Source organism: Gekko japonicus, unplaced genomic scaffold, assembly GCF_001447785.1.
Source record: "Gekko japonicus isolate JY-2015 unplaced genomic scaffold, Gekko_japonicus_V1.1 scaffold894, whole genome shotgun sequence".
NCBI classification, from domain to species: domain Eukaryota; kingdom Metazoa; phylum Chordata; class Lepidosauria; order Squamata; family Gekkonidae; genus Gekko; species Gekko japonicus.
The window spans coordinates 104,203-122,126 of record NW_015161975.1 but is presented as its reverse complement, the minus strand read 5'-3'; the positions used below and the strand labels follow the sequence as shown (position 1 = coordinate 122,126).

Below are 17,924 nucleotides of genomic sequence, written 5' to 3'. Positions count from 1 at the left end.
AGTTCCCGGTGCTCCAGGAAAACCTGGATGTCTATCTGGGACTACAGCAGTTCGTCGTGACGTCGGGGACAGGTAAGGCCAGCTCCTATTGGCTGACGTCCCATGGGCACGCATGCTCTGCCGTCTTGACTGTTTCTGAGGGGGGCTTGTCCTGTCTTGTGTCTGTCCTGTGACTCTAGCTAAGCAAGCACTTCCCCATGTCTAATGCCGCTGAGAGACTGGGGGAGAGAAGGAAGACTGAACGTCTCAACGGGTGACTGTTTATTAAAATGTTGGTGCCCCGCTTTTCCTTTCGGCTCCGGATAGATTCGGAAGCAAGGCCTGTGTTAGTCAGTGGCCCCAGGATTGCAACCTAATCCTTCGAGCTGAGCCTCAACATAGCAAAGGTCTCGGAGTCTGAGACACTGTATTTTCGCTGTCCACTATCCGGTATAGGATCAGATTCTGAAAACAAAGTGCTGATTACTTTTGCGCATTGAGGACTGTGTTTTGAGCATACTTGGAGTGCTTTTATGGTTCGTGCAGTAATTCTGCAGTAGGCCACTGCAAAGGCACACAAGAGACTACTGCATGCGTTGAGTTTGTATCGGCATAACCACTGCAGGTAATGAAACCCTAACCCTAAAGGCTCATATGAAACCCAAATGACTGGCTTTTAACAGCAGGCTTTGTAACAATCTCGCTTAACCCAACCCTCGTCTCGCAGTCATAGCCTGAACTGCGGCCCGCAAGTCAGCTAGCGCAGAGCACACACACATGTAATGTTATTACAGCAAATGCTTCGTTTCCTGGTAGGCGAGCTGCATAATTAGATTTCGCGTTCCGGCCTTAGCGTGTTACAAGGTTAGGGGCTGCGCACGAGCATTGCATTTAAGTTTTTATGAAGTGTCCGCGCAGAGAGGAGAAGAAAGAACCGCTGTTTCAAGTCGTAACAGTAGTCATTTGGGCCCTGTCAGCAGAACCAGAGAATCGCTTCTGTTGGGCTCCCATTTATTTGTTTGTTTATTATTTGCATTTATATCCCGCCCATCCTGGGGACGGGCTCAGGGCGGGTAACATCATCGTAATAAATACAGTGTCAATTTAAAATACGATAAAACATAACAATTAAAACAATGGGTACAGCTTGAAACATGCTATAAAGTTCTGGCCCGATGATGCCGTGAATTAACGGCCAGTTGCCGGTGGTCGGTAAATAGACAGGCGTCGGCAACCTCGGGGAGGCCATAGATGGGTGCCCATTGCCTCAACCAAAGGCCTGGCAGAACAGCTCCGACTAGCAGGCCCCGCGGAATTGAAGGAGATCCCTCAGGGCCCTGGTCTCAACTTACGTTGAAGGGTTTGCACTGTCCTTCTCAGGTCACCGGCTGAACATCACTGCCGAGAATGACTGCCGGCGTCTCCACTGCTCCCTGCGAGACCTGAGCTCCTTGCTCCAGGCTGTCGGCCGCCTGGCTGAGTACTTCACTGGAGACATGTTTGCGGCCCGGTTCCAGGATGCTCTGACGGTGGTGGAGAGGTAGGTGGTGGAGCATTCTGCAGAAGTGTGTTCACAGCGCATGGGGCAGGCCTGTTGCCTGTGCCTTCCCCCGCTTCCAGCACCAGCTGGCTCGCTAGCCGAAACCAGTATTTTTCCTTGTGACACTTTGGGCTCGTGTGCCATGTGCCCAGTATCATATGGGAGCATGGGTCTGAGGCATGTAGGGCTGCAAAGGTGTTGGCATAGTGCTTGTGAGATCTGGAAGGCCTGAGGAAGTGGGCCATCGTGGAGATCCGTATCGCCCAGACTGGATGCTGTCTGCTTCTGCGCTGAACCCAGACCATAATAAATAGGCAGAAATCAGTGTCTTCTCCTTTTCTTGCCCTCCCATGGCACATGTATAGCCCATGTGGCTCAGCAGCAGAGTACCAGCTCTACGTGTGTAGGGTACCAAGTTCAGTACAGTACAATTAAATGAGCTCAAGGAAAGACCCATGTGTCCCTGAGACCCTGTCTAGGGACTGTCAGCTTGATGAGCCAAACCGAACGGGTCAGTGGCCTGGCTTTGGTGTAAGGCATTTGGGTAATGGCCGCCTTTCCCTCACTTCCCTTTTTCACTGCCTCCCCCTTTCCCTGGCCTCTACTCCTGCTTCTCCCACAGGTTAGTCAAGGTAACCCTCTACGGGTCCCAGATCAAGCTGTACAACATTGAAACCGCTGTGCCATCCGTGCTGAAGCCTGACCTCATTGACGTGTAAGTATGAAGCCTTCAGCACAGCAGTCAGCTCTGGAAACAGTGGCCTGGCCGTCCTGCTTCAAAATCAAAAAAGCTCCTTGTGGGAACTCTGCAGGGTCGTTCTCCCTGCATTCTGGCGCACAGATCTCTTTCCTGTATAGGAAGTCAACAGGGCTCAGAAATAGGTTTGAGTCCAGTGGCACCTTTGAGACCAACAAGGTTTTATTCATGCAAGCACACTTCCTCAATTACAATGGAATAGAACTTCCACAGCCATTACTTATAGGGGGTGGGGGTTGTTAGGAAGGGCCATTTAGAGTCAAGGTTCATAACTTCCAAGCTTCATAACTCCTGGGTTCTTGTAGCTGAGACTGGATGTAAGAAAGGTCTGTGAAGGGCAGCAACTCAGCATGCAAATACAAGCGTTAACGAACCGATGTGGGAACCAGGTGCCACTGGACACAAACTTCCTTCTGCTGCTTCAGACCAGCACGGTTCCCCGAGCTGAGTCAGGGCTCAGAAATGTTTGGCTTGGCCCAGTCTCCATCTGAAAAACCACTTGGTATGCCCTGGTTATGTGTATCAGAGAGGGAAGATAGGCTGCCCCCCAAATGTGTCCCTCCCGCTGACGAATGGCAGAGCCTGCAAGGCTAGGGTTTGGCGCGTGGTGCTGTTGATGGGCTGTTTCCATTCATTCATACCTCTTCCCTCGGTCCCGCTTGCAGCACTTTTATAGCAGTCCTCCTAGTGGAAAACAGCCCTTGACAGACATGGAGAGGCGTCTCTCTACGCAGGTTCTGCAGGCCCAGGTGCTAAGATCTCCATCTTCCCCCCTTGCCTCCATGGTGTTCTTCCCCAAAACTGTTTGCTCAGCAGTGATAAGACTGCTGTAATAAGGTGATATGGAGGGAGAGAACATAAGAGACGCCGATGTTGGATCAGGCCAAAGGCCCACCCAGTCCAACACTCTGTATCATACAGTTGCCAAAAACATACCAGGTGCCCTCAGGAGGTCCACCAGTGGGGCCAGGACATTAGAAGCCCTCCCACTGTTGCCCCCCCCCCCAGCACCAAGAAGACAGAGCATCACTTGCCCCAGAGCCCCTATCTATACCTTGGGGCTAATAGCCACTGATGGACCTCTGCTCCATATGCTTATCTAATTCCCTTTTGAAGCCGTCCATGCTTGTAGTCGCCACCACCTCCTGTGGCCGTGAATTCCATGTGTTAATCACTCTTTGGGTGAAGAAGTACTTCCTTTTATCCGTTCTAACCCGATCGCTCAGCAATTTCATGGAGTGCCCACAAGGAGTTCTTGTCTTGTGAGAAAGGGAGAAAAGGACCTCTTTCTCTACCTGCTCTATCCCATGCATAATCTTATAAACCTCAATCCTGTCACCCCTCAGTCGTCGTTTCTCCAAGCGAAAGAGCCCCGAGCGCTTTAACCTTTCCTCATAGGGAAAGTGTTCCATCAAGGTCCATCAGTGGTCACTAGCCTGTCTGGTGTAGCAGTTAGGAGTGGGGACTCTAATCTGGGAGAACCGGGTTTGATTTCCCCCGCTCCTCCTCCATGTGCAGCTGCTGGCGTGACCTTGGGTCAGTCATGAGTTCTCTCAGGAGCAGTTGTCTCAGAGCTCTCTCAGCCCTGCATAGGTTCTGTTCTGGGGAGGGGGAAGGGAAAGAAGCTTGTAAGCCGCTCTGAGATGCTTTTGGGTCGTGAAAGGCAGGGTATAAACCCAATCCTCCTTCTAGTCATGGTGAGTAAAGGGAACTTCGGAGGGAACCTAACTCACTGTAGCTCACCCTTTAGTCACCCTCCAGGGCCAGCTGGTTGGCAGCTGTGTGGAACTGGATGTCGGGCCAGCTGGTGTGATCTAGCAGGGCTCTCCCCCTGTGCTTAAATTGCTGCCGCCTCACTTCAGTCGCCCAGGTCTCCATTGTGCCTCGACTCTCTGCAGAGGGACCTGTAGAAGGTGCCTTGGAGCCCTCGGGCTGGTGCCGTGAGAGAGCTTTGCTTGCTTGTGGTGAACCAAGTGTGGCTCACTTTTTCAGACTTTATCCAGCCAGTACAGCTTTGAGACATTCGAGGCACTTTTGTGCACAGGGGCCGCTCTTTCTGTCTCGTTCATGGAGTGAAAGGAGCATTGTGCATCTTTGGGGGCTAGAATTGGCACTTTTGGTCTACAATAAGACTGGTTTCCGCTTGCTGCAAAAGTATATTAAGGCTCCATCATAGAGATGTCAAGGCATAGAGAGAAGGTGGTTTGGGCCAGATGAGGATCATGGCCAGTGACAGCTTTTGGGTTTTACTAGAAATTCAAGTTGTGTGTCAATCTAGTCTTTCTCTCCCTGCTTCAAGGGCTTGGTTTCCCCAGGCCACTTTTTGCCTGGAACATCATTATTGTTGTTGTTGTTGTTTCAGTTTCTGTATCGCACACAAGGCTCTGGGCGATTTAAAAATGATATAAAATGGCATATTAAAATCAGCAATCAATTCGTCCTCATTTAGTTCCAGCGATGTTTCCCCTCTCCTTGCCTTTTTGAAGGCTCCTTTGGTCTTGCCTAGGAAATCCCCTTTTCTCCCCAGGCATGCCCAATCACTGGCCGCTCTGCAGGCGTACTGTCACTGGCTAGCCCAGTTCTACGGTGAAGTCCATCGGCAGAATCCGGAGCAGTTCGTCTCTCTCGTCTCCACTTCCCTGGAAGCAATCACGCCACTCATCAGCTCCAAGGTGCCAGCCTCAACAGGGCTGCTTTGGGTTAAGAACGAGCTGCGGAGCCATCTCCCTCTTCCAGAGGGCACTGAGATAATCCACACACGGAGTGACTTGGTGCAGTAGCTTGGGGGCGGGGGGAGCGGACTGATGGGTGCTCCCAAAGGAACAGTTGTTGGGCTCTATCAAAGCAAAATAGTCTTGTGGCAAACAGTCAGTTTCCTTTCTCTAAATGGGGGGGGGGGGACACTTCAGATTGGAGGCTCAAGAAGACCGTTCAGAAAGGGTCCAGTTCATGAACCTTCCAGGTTCCCGTCCTACTTCTCCTGAGGCCATCCTAGGGATGAGCAGATGAGTTAAGATCCTTTGGGGGGGCTTCATTAGTTTCTTATCATTCATACCTGGATTTTCATAGAGCTTTTCTACAAAAAAAAAAAAAAAAAAAAAAAGCAGTTCAAGGGTTAGAGTGCCCCCCTGTAACCCTAGAGCAGAGGAGGGTTTGTTGGTAGATTCTTGAATAGCTTTAAGGAGAGTCCCCCCCAGGTTCTCCGAATACCTTTGTTCAGGTGATGCGTGCTCTTTGGGCACCTCTTCTTCGGACCCTTCAGGGGGTGGCACAGGCTAAAATTCCTTCTGTCCCCAGGTGCAAGAGAAGCTACTGCTGTCAGCATGCCACCTGCTGGTCTCCTTGGCGACTGCCGTGAGGCCCGTGTTTCTGATCAGCATCCCAGCCATCCAGAAGATGTTCAACAGGATCACAGACTGCTCTGCACAGCGCCTTCCCGACAAGGTAAGGCGAGATGGGGGTGAGCGAGGGGTCATTTTTCTGGCTGGCTCACCAGAGGCACGCCAGCACATCTATGGGCCAGAACCCAGTGGTCCCAGAGTGCGGGCAGAGGCGATAAAATGGAGTTTCGTGGATGTGGAGGCTTTAAGTAGCTGTTTCTCTGCACTTTGGAGCTCTCACTGTCCTTCACTGGTCAGTTGCATAGATCAGGACAAAAGTCTCCTTGTTCTGTTAAGCAAACAAATCTGAAAACAAGGAACAGAATCACCCTGATTAGTTTAATGAGGATGTATTTCTTCCCCTAGCGAACGCGGCTGCCATTAGCACAGCACAGAAGTCCTCTTTGTGTTCATCACCTGATCTTTAGCAGGACGAGAGTCTCAGTCCCAAGAACACCAGCCAGCCCCCCCTCATTCCTGCGCAGGTCGCAGTCTTCCCAGAAGAATAGTGGGTTTCGGCCATTCAGGCCATGTGCCTCCTGGCTACCCTCTTCCACCCCAGAGAAAGTGACCGGGAGCAGCCAGCAGCAGTTTGCTCCATATTTGCTCCCTTTTGGAATGCATGGCCATAATTTATTTATTTATTTATTTATTTATTTATTAAGGTATTTCTACCCCGCCCTACCCCGCAAGCGGGCTCAGGGCGGCTTACAGGGGCATAAGCCCAACATAAAATACATTAAAATCCAATAAAATCACAAAATACAATCAGTAATATACCATTTATAATAATAAAGTGCTTTAAGTTTAAAGTTCTGAGTGAGCAATTTGGCTGCTGCATGAATTAGTTTGCTCTGGAGCCCTCCTTCCTGAGCTAAGACAAAAATCCTGGTCTGGCCCAGCAGGGCTCTTCTGAGGTTCTTATCAGGGGAAGGCCTCGGCCTCTCTGCCCTGTTGCTGACTTTGGGGATATTCCTGGGACGTTTAGGGAGCTGCTGCAAACAGAAAAAATAATTAAAGGTTACTCAAGCTCACCAAGGGGGACACTCTCCAAACACTATAAATTGACAGTAATGGCGGAAAATCTAACGAAACTAAAACGTCAATTGAGATGGGAAGAAGAACTGAATATGCACTGGCAGGAATCACATTGGGACGCAGTTTGGTCCTCCCCAGCAAACAGCTCCACAATATATAACATATGTTTACAGAACTTTACACTAATCTCCAGATGGTACATGACACCAAATCAATTACATAAAATCAACAAAAACAATGACCCGTCATGCTGGAAGAAATGTGGGCAAGAGGGCTCTTATTTACACTGCTGGTGGAGCTGCCCAAGGATTCTCAAGTTTTGGAGGGACGTGTCAACGAGTATAAATGAGATAGCCTCACAGAAGATCTCCTGCAATCCAGAAATTGTATTAATGAACAAATGGGACGATGCAGTAAGAGATGAGGCGAAAGAAATTACCGCAACGTTGCTTGCGACTGTGAAATTAGCAATAGCCGCAGCATGGAAAACACCACACCCTCCGACTCTGAAAGCATGGCAAGATAAAACATGGGAACAGTTCGTAATGGCAAAAATAACAGACCAGAATAATAGTGCGCAAACGCAAATCACGAAGTCACATGCTAAATTCACGCGAAAATGGGAACCGGTAATAGATTACCTGACAAGACATGAAATAATCCCATCTAATCCACAGTATCATAATTGGTTATTTGTCTGAACACATCAACAAAGAAGACCCAAAGGCAAAATTACACACTTAGTACACTCTACTCAATATGAAACCCAGTATCTGGCACTTCAGTGACAAACTAGATAGCTTTTTGAAAACTGTAATGATATAGGGTAGTGTCATTTGGGTGACTATGTAGTTTGCATAATTGTGAACTTGTAACGCTTGGTTTATATGTGTATTATTTTATTTTTTGAAAGCAAATAAATACTTATTTTAAAAAAATAGATCAGAGGCTGCCACTGAACAGATGTAGAGGCATGGGGGGGCGGGTAGGGCCAGAAGAAGGGCTCTGCGGTGCTCTAAACGTCCTCTGTTTAGTTGCTTTTCTCATGGTAAGACCCTGAGAAAGTGGGGTAGGGGGCTGAACAGCCCCTCCCTGCCTCCCTTTCCCCACCGCACAGCTCCTGAACCATCAGTCACAGCTGGCCCTCCGACACGGGGCTCATACCTCTGTTCTGGCTAGATAAGCGCAGGATGAAAGCTTGGGCTTCAGTTCTTTGCCGCTGCCGAAAGCTACACTGCCGAGTCATCCCAGGCAATTCAGGACCGCCCTCTGCTGTCGTCTTCCCACCAGCTGCCAGAACTCCTGCTTTTATTCACTCGACCTCTTCTGGCTCTCGCCTGCCCAACTCTTCCTCCTCCTAACTGTTTGCGTCTCCCCTTTCGTCTCGCTTCCCGCAGGCTCAGATACTGGCGTGTAGAGCGCTGTCGAATATCCTGCTGCTACCGTGGCCAAACCTCCCTGAGAGCGAACAGCAGTGGGCGGTCCGTTCCACCAACCACGCCAGCCTGGTCTCAGCCCTCACCAGGAACTACCGCAGCCTGAAGTCAAACGCGATCTTGCCTCAGAGGAAGGCGCAGCAGGATGACAGTAAGTCTGTGCCGGTGCGGGTCATGTGCCTCCTGTGGGCGGCTTCGCTTGGGGGCCCCGGGGTACACCCCCCCCTCGAAAGGAAGGGCTGGGCAGTGCTGTGCCGTTTTCTGTGCAGAAGGGTGATGATGGTTTCAATCTTTCTTCTCAACCGTGCAGCCAAGGTGGTGATCCATCAGACGCTTAGCGTCTTGGAAGACATTGTGGAGAGCATCTCCGGAGAAGCCACCAAGTCCCGCCAGATCTGTTACCAGTCGCTGCAGGAGTCCGTGCAGGTCTCGCTAGCTCTCTTCCCCGCCTTCATTCACCAGTCAGGTATGACCACAGGGGCCACCCTTGCCACTCTGAGTAGTTCAGTGGGCCCCCCCCCCCACATACACACCCACCATGGGGGCCTTCATGGGGTAAAGTCTAGCCACCCACTGTGATTCCTGTGAACTCCTGCCTGTGAGCCTCCCATCAAGAAGTCGCTGCAAGGTTGGGTTTGGTCACGCGTGGGTGCGAACCACGTCTTGTTTCTGTACATCTGCCCAGTCAATTGTGTTGGCTACATTTGGTGGCATTAGGGTTGGTGGTGTCAGGCTGAGCCTGGCAACTGGAAGGAGGGCGCGAGGGGGAACGTGGTGGGGGGCAATACAATGTTGGCTGCATCTTTACATCAGTTCTGGGGAAAACCTGGAGATGGTGTTGGGTAGTTCTAGGTATTATATGACACCAAATGGTGTTGGGTAGTTCTAGGTATTAGAACAGCAGCTCCGTGGTAAAACCATAGAGTTTCCGGTCTTAGCACTACCCTACATCACATCCTGTTTTTTGCCAGAGGTGATGTGCCCTCTTAAAGTTATTCCCCCCCCCCCCCCCCATTCAATGCTTGGAGCAGTGGTGGGCAGCTTGAGTTGGGGGCAGGGAATGCCTTGCCCGGGCAAGGGGACTGGGGAGTCTAGCTGGCCTATGAGTGAAGGAAGCTATCCCAGCTATTTGAGCTTCCCTTATTCGTTCCAAGCATGAAGGTAGGTATGAGGGAGCCTAGACTTGTAGCTGGACTTGCAAGTCTTGTAAATCCAACTTTTGTCTAGTCATGCCGGCCAGAGTGCTCGGTCTTTGCCTGGGCCAGTAGGAATTTTTCATGCAAGAGACCTCTTCGAGGAAAGCTGTGATAGGGTACGTTCTCCTGCTCATAATTCACCAGCTGGATCCCCCTGCTTTCCCCTGCATTCTGAAGAGTGTGGCGCCTTGGCCAATATGGTAGGAGAAAGGAAGGGTGTTTCATGCTTGTAACCAAAAGCTCTGTTCCGCCCAAGTGATGCAATACCCCTGAATGGTCGAGGAGAGGGGACGGCACGGTTTGGGTGAAGAAGAAGTGGATTCACTGGTGCATCAGCCAAGTGTGGTACTACTTGGGCATGATTGAGGCACAGTGGCAAGTCGTAGCTTGCTGTTCTGGGAGTGACCCTGCAGGATCCTCACGCTCTTGGCTCCTCTTGCCTTCATCCTGCGTGTCAGTGAGAACTCCCCATGTTCAGAGCAACCATCGGTTAAATCCAGCCTTGCAGGTTGCGGGTCATGCTTCTCCAGCAAACCAAAGTTGCAAAACAGTAAACTGCGCTCCTACTTCTCAGGAAGAGCAAGCCGCAGTTTAGCGCGTGGGCAGTAGCAGAAAACTGTGGCTTGCCACAAGCCTAGAAGTAACTTCTTCTCCTTCCTTCTGTGCGAGAGGGAAGGGGGAGAGCCCGTGACCCCACAGAGTTTTTCTCTGCGACTCATTTCTATAGTACTGGACCTTGGTTTGCCGTTGTGCTGAAGCATGTCTCGGACACAGGCTGGTGCTGCTGACACAGGGATTCGGTTTGCTGCTCGGGTTTCCCAGGCCCCCCTTGGGTGTGGCCACATTGGTTTCCAGACTTGGCAGGACCCCCCCCCAGTGCCTGCAGCAGTGGAGCTCCTCAGGCGCAGCCCTCAAGTGTGGCTGCAGACCCACCCTCGTGCGTGCTGACATAAACCCCCTTTGAGTGTGTGTGTGTGTGGGGGGGCTTGCTTCTCTGCAGACATGGAGGACTGGGCCACCTGTGCACGTTTGAAATGGCTGGGATTTGGCAGGGAAGTAAAATGCCGAGGGTTGGGTACAAGGGGACTTCCTTTCCCCCTTCTGCCCTGCGTTGCTGCAGGGGGGACCCCCAGAGTCTGCCAGGAACGGTTCTGAGACTGACTCCAGCATCTTGCCAGGGGAGCCGAGTGGGTCCTTGCCCTGGCAACCCGCAGAGGCCTGTCGCCAGCCACTTCTCAGTTCCTTTCTGGCTCCTGCTGGGAGAAGAGAGTGAAGAGATCACGCTGTGGCAGAATTAGCTATTGGGGGGGGAGGGGGAGGGGTCCCGCCGTGAATCCCAGGATCAAGAGAGCAACGGAGCTTTGCCAGCACCGATGACCCTTCTGGCTCTCCCTCCTCCTCCTCCTTTCAGACGTGACAGACAAGATGCTGAGCTTCTTCCTCACCCTCTTCCAAGGGCTGCGGGTGCAGATGGGTGTGCCTTTCACCGAGCAGGTCATCCAGACGTTCCTCAACATGTTCACCAGGTAGCCACCCCTCCCCTGCCTCTTGGTCCCTTGGTGGGAAAGGGCCTTGTGTCGTCCCATTAGCGTGTTGCAAACGCTGGGCAACCTCTTCTGAGTCACTTGGGTTTTGTTTTAGTGGCCCAAGTTGTAAGGGGGAGCAATAACTATTTTTAGCGTTTGGCAAGAATGCTGCACTTCCTTGGCCCAGAACTTGTATTTTAAAAAAAATTAAGATAAAACCCTAGAATCACAGAGCTGGAAGGGGCCATCCAGGGGCCATCTAGTCCAACCCCCTGTTCAATGCCGGATCAGCCTAGAGCATCCCTGACAAGTGTTTGTCCAGCCGCTGCTTGAAGACTGCCAGGGAGGGGGAGCTTGCCACCTCCCCAGGCAGCCGATTCCACTGCTGCACAACTCTTGACTGTAAAACAGTTTTTCCTCATATCCAACCAGTACCTTCCGGCCCTGAATTGAAACCCATTCTTCCAAGTCCTCTCCTCTGCTGCCAACAGGAGCAGCTCCCTGCCCTCCTCCTCTAAGGGACAGCCCTTCAAATATTTCGAGAGAGCCATCCTGTCCCCCCTCCACCTCCTCTCGGAACATCCCCAAGAAGTCCCTTAGCCTTTCCTCAGAGGGCGTCTTGGTCTCCTCCAGGCCCCCGATCATCCACTGGTATTCAAAATTCTCTCGTGTTTACAAGTCCCATCCCCACTTGTGAGGTTCCCTTCTGTGAGGACTCTTGACCTAAGGCAGGGGTGTCAAACTCATTTGTTATGAGGGCTGGATCCAACATAACTGTCACTTTGTCAGGCCAGGCCACGCATACCGTAAAATTTAATGCCAGGTGAGGGAGATATTTTACCAGTGACCATGACCCATAGCCCTCCTCAGCACAGCTCAGGGCCAAACTCTGGGTTGGGCAGTCCCTGGAGATCTGGGGAAAGACGCTGGGGATGGCCTGCATTTGAAGAAAGGAGGGACCTCAGCAGGGGGGTATAATACCCGAACATAGCCCCTTCCGGCCCACATTTGGACTGATTTCCCCCACAGTTGCTTGCAGGTCGAATAAGAACTCTGGCAGGGGCTGGTTCCAGCCCCCAGGCCTTATGTTTGACACGTCTGGTCTAAGGGGATCCCCACCGATTCGTGGATCGTAAATGAGCCATGTAGCAGGGCACTGAGCTTTTCCCCGGAAGGGTCCCCGATACTTTTTTTGGTGTTGTAGAGAGCAGCTGGCGGAGAGTATCCTCCACGACGGGAGCACCGGTTGCCGAGTGGTGGAGAAGTTCTTGAAGATCCTCCAGGTGGTGGTCCAGGAGCCGGGCCAGGTGTTCAAGCCCTTCTTGCCCAGCATCGTCTCGCTCTCCATGGAGCAGGTCTACCCGATCGTGGCGGAGGTAAGGGCGATCCGTCGCTCAGGCTGGCTGCGTTGCAGGGGTCTTGTGGCGTGGCGGTCTTCAGCCTTGCGAGACCTGGGCTTTGCCCAGCTGCAGATACGCAACAGGAGGGCGGGAGCAGCTGTGGTTAGGGTTGCCAGCTCCAGGTAGGGAGATTCCTGGGCATTCAGAAGCGGAGCCTGGGGAGGGCAGGCTTTGAGGGAGGGAAGACTCTCAGCATGGCTCCGTCCTCCAGAGAAAGTGCTCACTGTTGTTTGTAGGTCAGCTGTAATTCTGGGAGGTCTCCAGGCCCCACCGGGAGGCTGGCAGCCCTGGCTGTGTTGCAGGGCCTCTGCTTGGCTGGCGGAAGGTCCCGGGTTCAGTCTCTGGCATCCCCAGTGGGGAAGGTGCCGTCAGGTCATGGTTGACTTACGGCGACCCCAGCAAAGGGCTTCCAAGGCAAGTGATTAAACAGAGGTGGTTTTGGCATTTGCCTTCCTCTGCACAGCCTTCCTTGGAGGTCTCCCTTCCAAGTACCGGCCCTGCTTCGCGTCCAGGATCTGATGAGACCAAGCTATACTATTGTGCCTTCCCTTCCAAGAAACGTAGTAGGTGATGTGCAAAACTTCCATGTGAGGCCCTGGAGAGCTGCTGCCAGTCTGAGTAGCCAGTAGTGTTCTTGATAGACTAAGGATCTGATTTAATATGAGGCAGCTTTGTGGTTGTGCAGTTTCAGCCTTGCTGTTGTCAGGGCCGGCTGCAGGGAACCAAGGGCAGGAAGCGGAAGCTGCAAATTGACAGGCTCACCGACAGACCCAGGGCCAGAGCCAGCGAGGCGTCGTTTTGCCTGCTGGTTGACCTCTCTCGGGGGCCTGAGCCACACCCAGGCTCTCCGACTCTGATGGTGGCCAAGGACCGCCCCCCCGCCCCCCCATCAGTGGCTGTGAACCGAAGCAACAGCCCGGGTGGCACCTTTGAGGCAAAGCCTGTGGCTCCGCTGCACGATAGGGGCTGGCCCTCTAACAGCCCACTGCCTGGATTGTGCCTTGAGCCCAGGGGCTGGGAAACAAGGAGATGGGGGGTGGCGGCAGCAGCAGCCTCCCACAGGAATTGCTCAGACCCCGTGGGAGCCTCCAAAGGGGGGGGGAGAGAAGTGAAGAGCCAGGGTGATGGAAGCCTCCTTCCCTCTGCCAGACTGGGGGCAGCCTTTCTACCCCTCCCCGTGTCGTCCCGCACCTCCTGTCACGGTGCGCACAGAGAGAAGTGGGGGCGCACAGCAGCCTTGCTTTTTGTGCAGGCGCACTAGCCACAGATCCTTTGCCAAGGGACTTTCAGGGGCTCTTTGACCAGTGTGATGGGGGCGGTAGGACCCAGCCGAGGCTCTGAAGGCCTGAAGAACGCTGCTGCACTGGAAGAGGGAATGAGGCATTGAACCTGTGCGTTGGAGGGTCTGTTTACACAGCCGTGATGTATTCCGGAGGGGAAGGTATTTCCTCGAAGAGCAGTGCTCAAAAGGTGCCCCGTGAGAGGCCCTCTCCGGCCGCGCCCGGGGTGGGGCTCAGCCGAGGCAGCCGTGTTGACAGGCGGGTGTCCCCCTTCCTTGTGTGTCTCCCCTCCAGCGGTCCTCTCCGGACGTGAAAGCGGAGCTCTTTGAGCTGCTCTTCCGGGTCCTGCACCACAACTGGCGGCACTTCTTCAAGTCCAGCGTCCTGGCCAGTGTCCAGAGGGGGGTCACTGACGAGCAGATGGACAACGAGCCGCAGTTCAGTGCCATCATGCAGGTATGGGAGGGGGGAGGCGGGGGGGGGGAGAGGACTCTCGGCCCATTCGCCAGAGGGGTGCCGTGCCTGGCTTGGGAGCTCCCAGAAGGAGGCAGCCACTACGCTCTTCTGCCCGAGTAGAGCATCCGGACTAGTTGTGTCTACCTTTAGCCCCGGATATCTCCAGGATCTGTCTTTCTCTCTCTCTCCTCTTCTTTCTTTCTCTACTCCTCTGACCTCTACGGGTCTTGATTAGCATCAGTCAATCCCAGCTAGGGAAAAGAGAAGGAAAGGGAAAGTTCAAGCCGGAGAGGCAGGATCTGTCTCGCAACCTTTGTTTCTGTCACTGCGAATGAATTAATTGCGGGTTGTGCTCTTTGAACTCTTACGGCAAACCAGGCAGAAAACCTTCAGAGCGTTTCTGTCTCCTGTTGAAAAAGTAGTTCCCTTTACCGGACAAGGTGTTAGGAAACGTGGAGACATTAACCCTATAGCTACTGCAGACAAGCACATAAAATATTAGACCTCCTAGCGTTTTCCAGCCATATTTGAATACAGAAAATTTAAAGTGAAGCAGACTTGGGTGTGATCTTAAACTGCTTTGAGGAATTTCTCTATAAACCCAAGTGAGACGCACACCTAAACAGGAATCTCGCCTAGTCTCTTTGAGAGTTCCCTCCAGGGAAATCTGATTTCCTTATCACATCAGTGCATTTAAAATGGCAATCCTCTCATATGCTAAATATATTCTAACTTAAACATGTGATCATCATCTAGATAAAGGACTGTTTCTTAAATACTGATGAGATAATCAAACAGGTGCATCTGAAATGACATCTTGATACGTGCTCGTTTTCTTTTTCAACCAAGATTAGAAGGCCAGAGTTCTCTCTCAGTCTGATGAAAGGCAATAAATCTTGTATTTCTGTAACTTTCAATTAGGTATTTCTGTAACTTTCAATTAGGAGATTTTTTTAAAAAATCCTTATGCAATCAGTTTGACCACTAGCTGAACGTGATACGAGCTTACTTCTACGTGAAAACATGTATGGTCAGCAAGAAGGTTTGTGATGTACTCAAAACCCTCCTACAGATCCTCTGTCAAGTAGACCCTTGGTCAGATCCAGCAGAACTGCTTTAAAACAGGTCTTCCTGGTGGGATGTTCTGTCAAGTGCGTTGCTTAATCAGCCCTTATTCTGTGAGCCAGTGTGGTGCAGGGGTTAAGAGTGACGGACTCTAATTTGGAGAACCAGTTCGATTCCACACTCTCGGCCCCCCAAAAGGAGTCTGGCTCGCCACCTAGTGGTGCGTGACACTAAAGAATTAGAACTTAAAGCTTCCAGGCAATCTTTGAATCTCCTGGCTGTACGATAATTGCCATACGATAATTCTTATTTATTATTAGCCCTTATTCCAAGCAGCTGGAGATGTGGGGCCGTGGCTCAGTGGCAGAGCATCTACTCCATGTAGACTATCCCGGGTTCAATCCCCAGCATTCCCGTTACAAGGATCAAGTGGTAGAGGCAAAAGAGAGCCTTTTGGAGTAGACAAAGCGTGTCCACAACTCTGATTTGATAAACGGTGGCTGTATGTGTAAGCTCTGCATATGTGAGTCTCCTTTGCCAGTTTCTGTCCTTGCAACATGGGTAGTTCAGGCTAAGAGAGCATGGCTGGACCAACAGCCCCTGTGAGCCTCATGGTGGAGAGTGGGTTTGGACATGGCATCTCCCAAGGTCCTGATCTTATGCTGTAACCAATGTTCCCTCTAAGCTGTGGAGTGTTGTGAGCAAAAATTCCACTTTGTGAGCTGCCGCATTAAAGTCGTGAGCGAGCGATTTGGCTGCTGCATAAATTAGTCTGCTCTGGAGCCCCATCCTTCCTGAGCTAAGACAGAAATGTGTGAGCCGGAGGCTAAAAACTGTGAGCTGGCTCACACTAACTCATCTTAGAGGGAACACTGGCTGTAACCCCTTTGGTATGCCAGCCATCTTGCAGCCCAAGAGCTGCGAAAATCCAGGGCCATTGAGAATTATGGTGTAACTCAGATATTGCCTTGATAACACACAGTGTAAAAGAGACCGAAATGCACGCTCGTATTCACGTTGCAGGCTCCGTGCATGCTTCAAGATTGTTCAAAAGGAGGGGGGCTTACAAAGCACAGCTGTATATTTTAACTCGATGACCACGTGAGTGAGAATGGCATATCGTATCAGGCACTTACGTTGTGAGAATTGCAAGCCACCTCTTGCTGTGAATGCAGCCCATTTATTACCAGCTAGTTATTGGGGAGATGTCAGCTAAACACGGAGCATAGTGGCCCATGCGGAATCACTGGAGGTTGCAGTGCGTCGTTGGAAGTGCCCTTTCACTGTGCACTGGACTGCTCTCTCCAGTGTCAGTCCTTTATCTAGCATTTGCTAAGAGGCTGTTAATGTTTTGTCCTGGGAGGAACAATTCTCCCATCCAGCCCCTCAACGGCTTGCGTTCTGTCGCACAGCTTCCCTTCTGTTAATCTTTAAGCAGAATACCAATTGGTGGCCAAAGGCTCCAGCTGCTCCCAGCCAAGTTCTCCTGGTTCTTTGCCATTCTCAGCCGGCTCACCATCTCTTTAACAGTTCTCTGCATGTTTTTGCGTGGGGCGGAGTGATTGCATCCGTCTCGACTGCCCACTGCCACCGAGGTCAGAGTACAGATTCTCTGGCCGTTCGTGTACCACGTGCCATTAACCAGGGCCTGCTCTGCCCCTCCCACCCGCTCAAGCAACCAGTGATTTGAGAAGAACAGGGGAAAAGGGTTCCGATTTGCCCACTCTTTGTTCTTCTTTACCCAAAGGCTCTCAAAATGGAAGGTGCCTCTAGAGATTCCTGCTTGTGTCTTGCAGCAAAAGACTCGCATTACTTCCCCCTTGGAAATTCTTACCCAATTTCTTTGTCTGCTGGCTTTTCCAAAGAGCTGGCTTCTGCTGTGCAGTTTGACTAGTGCTGGGAATGTCGGCCGGCGGGGGGGGGGTGTGTGAATCCACTGGCGCTTGGTCCTTTGCGCTTGGCTTAAACTTGTGATGGGGGCAGATCTCGTCCTCCTTGGAAGGAGCGGGTTCAGGCGGATCAGGCACCTTCCTTCTCCGTTGCAAGATCAAGCTGGCTCAAGTCAAACAGGCAACCAGCCACTGATCTGCATGTGGGCAGCACAGTCGAGGAAACCACCCCCCCCCGGAAGGGGTGCTCTAAATGACTACTGATCCCCTGCTAGGGAAGTGAGTCGCGGAGAGACTTGTTTCATTGTTGCGCAGGGAACCTCACGCCGCCCAGTCTTCCAGAGCACCACTTGTTCCTTTCCTCTCCTGTTGTTGCCCTGGGATCTTTGCCGGCCCGCTGTGCCGCCAGAGGAAGTGTCCTGTTCCCTGAACGCGGCTTGTGGTGCAGCCTCACGTAGCGACATTGGGGGCTCAGGCGGGAGCGAAGGTGGCAGCAGGCAGGGGAGGCCACGGCTGGCCACCTCTGGACAGGTCTGCCCTGCAGTTTGATGGACGGTCATCTGGCAGTTCAAGGCAGCGCTGCACCCTCGTTTCCTCTGCCTGTGCAAGATGCTGGGCAGGCTACGCTAGAACATGACGCTGAGCCATTAAGCCAGCTTAAGCAAACCGCACCTTAGTGCCCCGAATCTGGACAGCAGAAGGGGTGGGGGGGCTGGGGTCAGCTCATTTAACTGAGGTGACTCCCTCAGGGCTTGGCTTGGGGGGGAAGGTCATTTTGCACTGGCGCTCTGAGCCGGCCAGCCAGCCACCCAGTCCTTCGAGACCGTGTCCTGAGAGGCTGTTCTGTTCCGTAGGCTTTCGGCCAGTCCTTCCTGCAACCCGACATCCATCTGTTCAAGCAGAACCTGTTCTATCTGGAGACGCTGAACACCAAGCAGAAGCTGTACCACAAGGTGGGTCTCCCCCCCACCCCCGCCACACA

At 52.3% G+C, this 17,924-nt stretch overlaps 1 protein-coding gene across 1 annotated transcript in view; it reads left to right on the top strand.

The window, feature by feature from the left end:
* The window catches only part of XPO6 (exportin 6), a 49,856-nt gene that overhangs the window by 29,872 nt on the left and 2,060 nt on the right, over nt 1-17,924 (top strand). The window contains exons 12-22 of the mRNA XM_015429735.1: nt 3-72; nt 1,360-1,519; nt 2,142-2,234; nt 4,804-4,948; nt 5,574-5,720; nt 8,092-8,281; nt 8,441-8,596; nt 10,738-10,852; nt 12,057-12,228; nt 13,827-13,988; nt 17,797-17,895. Coding sequence (XP_015285221.1) covers nt 3-72; nt 1,360-1,519; nt 2,142-2,234; nt 4,804-4,948; nt 5,574-5,720; nt 8,092-8,281; nt 8,441-8,596; nt 10,738-10,852; nt 12,057-12,228; nt 13,827-13,988; nt 17,797-17,895 — 1,509 coding nt within the window. The remainder of the gene's footprint in view (nt 1-2; nt 73-1,359; nt 1,520-2,141; nt 2,235-4,803; nt 4,949-5,573; nt 5,721-8,091; nt 8,282-8,440; nt 8,597-10,737; nt 10,853-12,056; nt 12,229-13,826; nt 13,989-17,796; nt 17,896-17,924) is intronic.